Here is an 8,644-nt window from a genome sequence, read left to right as displayed (position 1 = left end):
TTACTCATGCTGAGTGTCGTGACCCTTTGCTATAATTTGTTAATATCAGTGTCACAGAAATGCTTGGCAATAATCATCTCCAATTGGAGAGAAAGTATTCACTGCCCTTCGAGGATGAATCCCCCTCCCCCCCACTATAACATCCTGGGGGTCCCCATTGAGAGAGAATCTAACCATCGCCCCCTTGACGTTCAATGCTGTTACCGTCACTGAATCCCCCCTCCCCCCCACTATAACATCCTGGGGGTTCCCATTGAGAGAGAATCTAACCATCGCCCCCTTGACGTTCAATGCTGTTACCGTCACTGAATCCCCCCTCCCCCCCCACTATCAACATCCTGGGGGTTCCCATTGAGAGAGAATCTAACCATCGCCCCCTTGACGTTCAATGCTGTTACCGTCACTGAATCCCCCCTCCCCCCCACTATAACATCCTGGGGGTTCCCATTGAGAGAGAATCTAACCATCGCCCCCTTGACGTTCAATGCTGTTACCGTCACTGAATCCCCCCTCCCCCCCCACTATCAACATCCTGGGGGTTCCCATTGAGAGAGAATCTAACCATCGCCCCCTTGACGTTCAATGCTGTTACCGTCACTGAATCCCCCCTCCCCCCACTATCAACATCCTGGGGGTTCCCATTGAGAGAGAATCTAACCATCGCCCCCTTGACGTTCAATGCTGTTACCGTCACTGAATCCCCCCTCCCCCCCACTATAACATCCTGGGGGTTCCCATTGAGAGAGAATCTAACCATCGCCCCCTTGACGTTCAATGCTGTTACCGTCACTGAATCCCCCCTCCCCTCCCACTATCAACATCCTGGGGGTTCCCATTGAGAGAGAATCTAACCATCGCCCCCTTGACGTTCAATGCTGTTACCGTCACTGAATACCCCTCCCCCCAACTACCAACATCCTGGGGGTTCCCATCAAGAGAGAATGGAGCCTGGGGCCTTTCCCTGCTCAGTGGGTGATGTCAGGTTTAGTCCCACACTGGGAGAGGGAGGGAGGGGGACATTAAATAACTCAGTGAGGAGGCTGGGAATGGAGCCTGGGGCCTTTCCCTGCTCTGTGGGTGGTGTCAGGTTCAGTCCCATACAGAGGGGAGGGAGGGAGGGGGACATTAAATAACTCAGTGAGGAGGCTGGGAATGGAGCCTGGGGCCTTTCCCTGCTCTGTGGGTGATGTCAGGTTTAGTCCCACACTGGGGGAGGGAGGGAGGGGGACATTAAATAACTCAGTGAGGAGGCTGGGAATGGAGCCTGGGGCCTTTCCCTGCTCTGTGGGTGGTGTCAGGTTTAGTCCCACACTGAGAGAGGGAGGGAGGGGGACATTAAATAACTTAGTGAGGAGGCTGGGAATGGAGCCTGGGGCCTTTCCCTGCTCTGTGGGTGATGTCAGGTTTAGTCCCACACTGGGGGAGGGAGGGAGGGGGACATTAAATAACTCAGTGAGGAGGCCGGGAATGGAGCCTGGGGCCTTTCCCTGCTCAGTGGCTGGTGTCAGGTTCAGTCCCATACAGAGGGGAGGAGGGAGGGGGGCATTAAATAACTCAGTGAGGAGGCCGGGAATGGAGCCTGGGGCCTTTCCCTGCTCAGTGGGTGATGTCAGGTTTAGTCCCACACTGGGGGAGGGAGGGAGGGGGACATTAAATAACTCAGTGAGGAGGCTGGGAATGGAGCCTGGGGCCTTTCCCTGCTCAGTGGCTGGTGTCAGGTTCAGTCCCATACAGAGGGGAGGGAGGGAGGGGGACATTAAATAACTCAGTGAGGAGGCCGGGAATGGAGCCTGGGGCCTTTCCCTGCTCTGTGGGTGGTGTCAGGTTTAGTCCCACACTGGGGGAGGGAGGGAGGGGGACATTAAATAACTCAGTGAGGAGGCTGGGAATGGAGCCTGGGGCCTTTCCCTGCTCTGTGGGTGGTGTCAGGTTTAGTCCCACACTGGGGGAGGGAGGGAGGGGGACATTAAATAACTCAGTGAGGAGGCTGGGAATGGAGCCTGGGGCCTTTCCCTGCTCAGTGGGTGGTGTCAGGTTCAGTCCCATACAGAGGGGAGGGAGGGAAGGGGACATTAAATAACTCAGTGAGGAGGCCGGGAATGGAGCCTGGGGCCTTTCCCTGCTCAGTGGCTGGTGTCAGGTTCAGTCCCATACAGAGGGGAGGGAGGGAGGGGGACATTAAATAACTCAGTGAGGAGGCCGGGAATGGAGCCTGGGGCCTTTCCCTGCTCTGTGGGTGGTGTCAGGTTTAGTCCCACACTGGGGGAGGGAGGGAGGGGGACATTAAATAACTCAGTGAGGAGGCCGGGAATGGAGCCTGGGGCCTTGGCTGTGGGAAAAAAATACTTATTGAAAGGGGGCCATACCTCCAGCTGTTCCAAGTCGGTCTGCTTCAACTTTGTAGAAACGTTGAATATCTGAACATGAGAAAAGACAGCAGGGTGATGGGAAATTCCCAAGGCATCGGGATGTGGTGCAGACATGAAACTGCCCCAGGACAGCACGCCCGCGCAATGACACAGGACACCGCCAGCGTCCATGATAGCACAACTCAGAGTGTCACCCTGTTAGAGCACATCGCGAGGGACGCGCTGGCTGCGATATCCCGCGCACTGCAGCGCTCTCCGCGATAACCCACACTCTCCGCGATAACCCGCACTCTCCGCGATATCCCACACTCTCCGCGATATCCCACACTCTCCGCGATATCCCACACTCTCCGCGATATCCCACACTCTCGGCGATATCCCACACTCTCCGCGATATCCCACACTCTCCGCGATATCCCACACTCTCTGCGATATCCCACACTCTCCGCGATAACCCACACTCTCCGCGATATCCCACACTCTCCGCGATAACCCACACTCTCCGCGATATCACACTCTCTGCGGTAACCCACACTCTCCGCGATATCCCACACTCTCCGCGATATCCCACACTCTCCGCGATATCCCACACTCTCCGCGATATCCCACACTCTCTGCGATATCCCACACTCTCTGCGATATCCCACACTCTCTGCGATATCCCACACTCTCCGCGATATCCCGCACTCTCCGCGATAACCCGCACTCTCCGCAATAACCCTCACTCTCCGTGATATCCCACACTCTCCGCGATAACCCACACTCTCCGCGATATCCCACACTCTCCGCGATAACCCTCACTCTCCGTGATATCCCACACTCTCCGCGATAACCCACACTCTCCGCGATATCCCACACTCTCCGCGATATCCCACACTCTCCGCGATAACCCGCACTCTCCGCAATAACTCTCACTCTCCGTGATATCCCACACTCTCCGCGATATCCCACACTCTCCGCGATATCCCACACTCTCCGCGATATCCCACACTCTCTGCGATATCCCACACTCTCTGCGATATCCCACACTCTCCGCGATGACCCGCACTCTCCGCGATAACCCACACTCTCCGCGATATCCCACACTCTCCGCGATATCCCACACTCTCTGCGATAACCCACACTCTCTGCGATAACCCACACTCTCCGCGATGACCCACACTCTCTGCGATAACCCACACTCTCTGCGATAACCCACACTCTCTGCGATAACCCACACTCTCCGCGATGACCCACACTCTCTGCGATATCCCACACTCTCTGCGATATCCCACACTCTCTGCGATATCCCACACTCTCCGCGATAACCCACACTCTCCGCGATATCCCACACTCTCTGCGATATCCCACACTCTCCGCGATAACCCACACTCTCCGCGATATCCCACACTCTCAGCGATATCCCACACTCTCTGCGATATCCCACACTCTCTGCGATAACCCACACTCTCTGCGATAACCCACACTCTCTGCGATAACCCACACTCTCTGCGATAACCCGCACTCTCTGCGATAACCCGCACTCTCTGCGATATCCCGCACTCTCTGCGATATCCCGCACTCTCTGCGATATCCCGCACTCTCTGCGATATCCCGCACTCTCCGCGATATCCCGCACTCTCCGCGATATCCCGCATTCTCCGCGATATCCCACACTCCCTGCGATAACCCACACTCTCTGCGATAACCCACACTCTCTGCGATATCCCACACTCTCTGCGATATCCTACACTCTCCGCGATATCCCACACTCTCCGCGATAACCCACACTCTCTGCGATAACCCACACTCTCTGCGATAACCCACACTCTCTGCGATAACCCACACTCTCTGCGATATCCCGCACTCTCCGCGATATCCCGCACTCTCCGCGATATCCCGCACTCTCCGCGATATCCCGCATTCTCCGCGATATCCCACACTCTGCGATATCCCACACACTCTGCGATATCCCACACTCTCTGCGATATCCCACACTCTCTGCGATAACCCACACTCTCTGCGATAACCCACACTCTCTGCGATAACCCACACTCTCTGCGATAACCCACACTCTCCGCGATATCCCACACTCTCCGCGATATCCCACACTCTCCGCGATAACCCACACTCTCTGCGATATCCCACACTCTCTGCGATATCCCACACTCTCCGCGATATCCCACACTCTCCGCGATAACCCACACTCTCCGCGATATCCCACACTCTCCGCGATATCCCACACTCTCTGCGATATCCCACACTCTCTGCAATAACCCACACTCTCTGCGATAACCCACACTCTCCGCGATAACCCACACTCTCCGCGATATCCCACACTCTCTGCGATATCCCGCACTCTCTGCGATAACCCGCACTCTCTGCGATAACCCGCACTCTCTGCGATATCCCGCACTCTCCGCGATATCCCGCACTCTCCGCGATATCCCGCATTCTCCGCGATATCCCACAATCTCTGCGATAACCCACACTCTCTGCGATAACCCACACTCTCTGCGATATCCCACACTCTCTGCCATACCCCACACTCTCTGCGATATCCTACACTCTCCGCGATATCCCACACTCTCCGCGATAACCCACACTCTCTGCGATAACCCACACTCTCTGCGATATCCCACACTCTCTGCGATATCCCACACTCTGCGATATCCCACACACTCTGCGATATCCCACACTCTCTGCGATATCCCACACTCTCTGCGATAACCCACACTCTCTGCGATATCCCACACTCTCTGCGATATCCCACACTCTCTGCGATATCCCGCACTCTCTGCGATAACCCACACTCTCTGCGATATCCCACACTCTCTGCGATATCCCACACTCTCTGCGATATCCCGCACTCTCTGCCATACCCCACACTCTCTGCGATATCCCACACTCTCTGCGATATCCCACACTCTCTGCGATATCCCACACTCTCTGCGATATCCCGCACTCTCTGCGATAACCCACACTCTCTGCGATATCCCACACTCTCTGCGATAACCCGCACTCTCTGCGATAACCCACACTCTCTGCGATATCCCACACTCTCTGCGATATCCCACACTCTCTGCGATATCCCACACTCTCTGCGATATCCCACACTCTGCGATAACCCACACTCTCCGCGATAACCCACACTCTCCGCGATATCCCACACTCTCTGCGATATCCCACACTCTCTGCGATATCCCACACTCTCTGCGATATCCCACACTCTCTGCGATATCCCGCACTCTCTGCGATAACCCACACTCTCTGCGATATCCCACACTCTCTGCGATATCCCACACTCTCTGCGATATCCCGCACTCTCTGCGATATCCCACACTCTCTGCGATATCCCACACTCTCTGCGATAACCCACACTCTCTGCGATAACCCACACTCTCTGCGATATCCCACACTCTCTGCGATATCCCACACTCTCTGCGATATCCCACACTCTCCGCGATAACCCACACTCTCCGCGATAACCCGCACTCTCTGCGATAACCCGCACTCTCTGCGATAACCCGCACTCTCTGCGATAACCCGCACTCTCTGCGATATCCCGCACTCTCTGCGATATCCCGCACTCTCCGCGATATCCCGCACTCTCCGCGATATCCCGCATTCTCCGCGATATCCCACACTCTCTGCGATAACCCACACTCTCTGCGATAACCCACACTCTCTGCGATATCCCACACTCTCTGCCATACCCCACACTCTCTGCGATAACCCACACTCTCTGCGATATCCCACACTCTCTGCGATATCCCACACTCTGCGATATCCCACACACTCTGCGATATCCCACACTCTCTGCGATATCCCACACTCTCTGCGATAACCCACACTCTCTGCGATATCCCACACTCTCTGCGATATCCCACACTCTCTGCGATATCCCGCACTCTCTGCGATAACCCACACTCTCTGCGATATCCCACACTCTCTGCGATATCCCACACTCTCTGCGATATCCCGCACTCTCTGCCATACCCCACACTCTCTGCGATATCCCACACTCTCTGCGATATCCCACACTCTCTGCGATAACCCGCACTCTCTGCGATATCCCGCACTCTCTGCGATAACCCACACTCTCTGCGATATCCCACACTCTCTGCGATATCCCGCACTCTCTGCGATAACCCACACTCTCTGCGATATCCCACACTCTCTGCGATATCCCACACTCTCTGCGATAACCCACACTCTCTGCGATATCCCACACTCTGCGATAACCCACACTCTCCGCGATAACCCACACTCTCCGCGATATCCCACACTCTCTGCGATATCCCACACTCTCTGCGATATCCCACACTCTCTGCGATATCCCGCACTCTCTGCGATAACCCACACTCTCTGCGATATCCCACACTCTCTGCGATATCCCACACTCTCTGCGATATCCCGCACTCTCTGCGATAACCCACACTCTCTGCGATATCCCACACTCTCTGCGATATCCCACACTCTCTGCGATATCCCACACTCTCTGCGATAACCCACACTCTCTGCGATATCCCACACTCTGCGATAACCCACACTCTCCGCGATAACCCACACTCTCTGCGATATCCCACACTCTCTGCGATATCCCACACTCTCTGCGAGAACCCACACTCTCTGCGATATCCCACACTCTCTGCGATATCCCACACTCTCTGCGATAACCCACACTCTCTGCGATATCCCACACTCTCTGCGATAACCCACAGTCTCCGCGATAACCCACACTCTCAGCGATATCCCACACTCTCTGCGATATCCCACACTCTCTGCGATAACCCACACTCTCTGCGATAACCCACACTCTCTGCGATAACCCGCACTCTCTGCGATAACCCGCACTCTCTGCGATATCCCGCACTCTCTGCGATATCCCGCACTCTCTGCGATATCCCGCACTCTCCGCGATATCCCGCACTCTCCGCGATATCCCGCATTCTCCGCGATATCCCACACTCTCTGCGATAACCCACACTCTCTGCGATAACCCACACTCTCTGCGATATCCCACACTCTCTGTGATATCCTACACTCTCCGCGATATCCCACACTCTCCACGATAACCCACACTCTCTGCGATAACCCACACTCTCTGCGATAACCCACACTCTCTGCGATATCCCGCACTCTCCGCGATATCCCGCACTCTCCGCGATATCCCGCACTCTCCGCGATATCCCGCATTCTCCGCGATATCCCACACTCTCTGCGATAACCCACACTCTCTGCGATAACCCACACTCTCTGCGATAACCCACACTCTCTGCGATATCCCACACTCTCTGCGATATCCTACACTCTCCGCGATATCCCACACTCTCCACGATAACCCACACTCTCTGCGATAACCCACACTCTCTGCGATAACCCACACTCTCTGCGATATCCCACACTCTCTGCGATATCCCACACACTCTGCGATAACCCACACTCTCTGCGATAACCCACACTCTCTGCGATATCCCACACTCTCTGCGATATCCCACACTCTCTGCGATATCCCACACTCTCTGCGATATCCCGCACTCTCTGCGATATCCCGCACTCTCTGCGATATCCCGCACTCTCCGCGATATCCCGCACTCTCCGCGATATCCCGCATTCTCCGCGATATCCCACACTCTCTGCGATAACCCACACTCTCTGCGATAACCCACACTCTCTGCGATATCCCACACTCTCTGCGATATCCTACACTCTCCGCGATATCCCACACTCTCCACGATAACCCACACTCTCTGCGATAACCCACACTCTCTGCGATATCCCACACTCTCTGCGATATCCTACACTCTCCGCGATATCCCACACTCTCCGCGATATCCCACACTCTCCACGATAACCCACACTCTCTGCGATATCCCGCACTCTCTGCGATAACCCACACTCTCTGCGATATCCCACACTCTCTGCGATATCCCACACACTCTGCGATATCCCACACACTCTGCGATATCCCACACTCTCTGCGATATCCCACACTCTCTGCGATAACCCACACTCTCTGCGATATCCCACACTCTCTGCGATAACCCACACTCTCTGCGATAACCCACACTCTCCGCGATATCCCACACTCTCCGCAATATCCCACACTCTCTGCGATAACCCACACTCTCTGCGATAACCCACACTCTCTGCGATAACCCACACTCTCTGCGATATCCCACACTCTCTGCGATATCCCACACTCTCTGCGATATCCCACACTCTCCGCGATAACCCACACTCTCCGCGATATCCCACACTCTCCGCGATATCCCACACTCTCTGCGATATCC

The 8,644-nt window shown here is 55.3% G+C and overlaps 1 protein-coding gene across 1 annotated transcript in view; it reads right to left on the bottom strand.

Moving 5' to 3' along the window:
* LOC148138261 (RING finger protein 112-like) overlaps window positions 1–8,644 on the bottom strand; it is a 149,726-nt gene that overhangs the window by 95,653 nt on the left and 45,429 nt on the right. The window contains exon 3 of the mRNA XM_087981906.1: window positions 2,367–2,417. Within this exon, the coding sequence (XP_087838032.1) occupies window positions 2,367–2,417 (51 nt within the window). The remainder of the gene's footprint in view (window positions 1–2,366; window positions 2,418–8,644) is intronic.

The sequence above is a fragment of the Chiloscyllium plagiosum genome, unplaced genomic scaffold, assembly GCF_037043375.1.
Source record: "Chiloscyllium plagiosum isolate Xiang-an unplaced genomic scaffold, Cpla_swu_hap1 HiC_scaffold_41, whole genome shotgun sequence".
Taxonomy (NCBI): domain Eukaryota; kingdom Metazoa; phylum Chordata; class Chondrichthyes; order Orectolobiformes; family Hemiscylliidae; genus Chiloscyllium; species Chiloscyllium plagiosum.
Note: the sequence above shows the minus strand (reverse complement) of the source record. Positions and strands in the feature narration are given on the sequence as shown.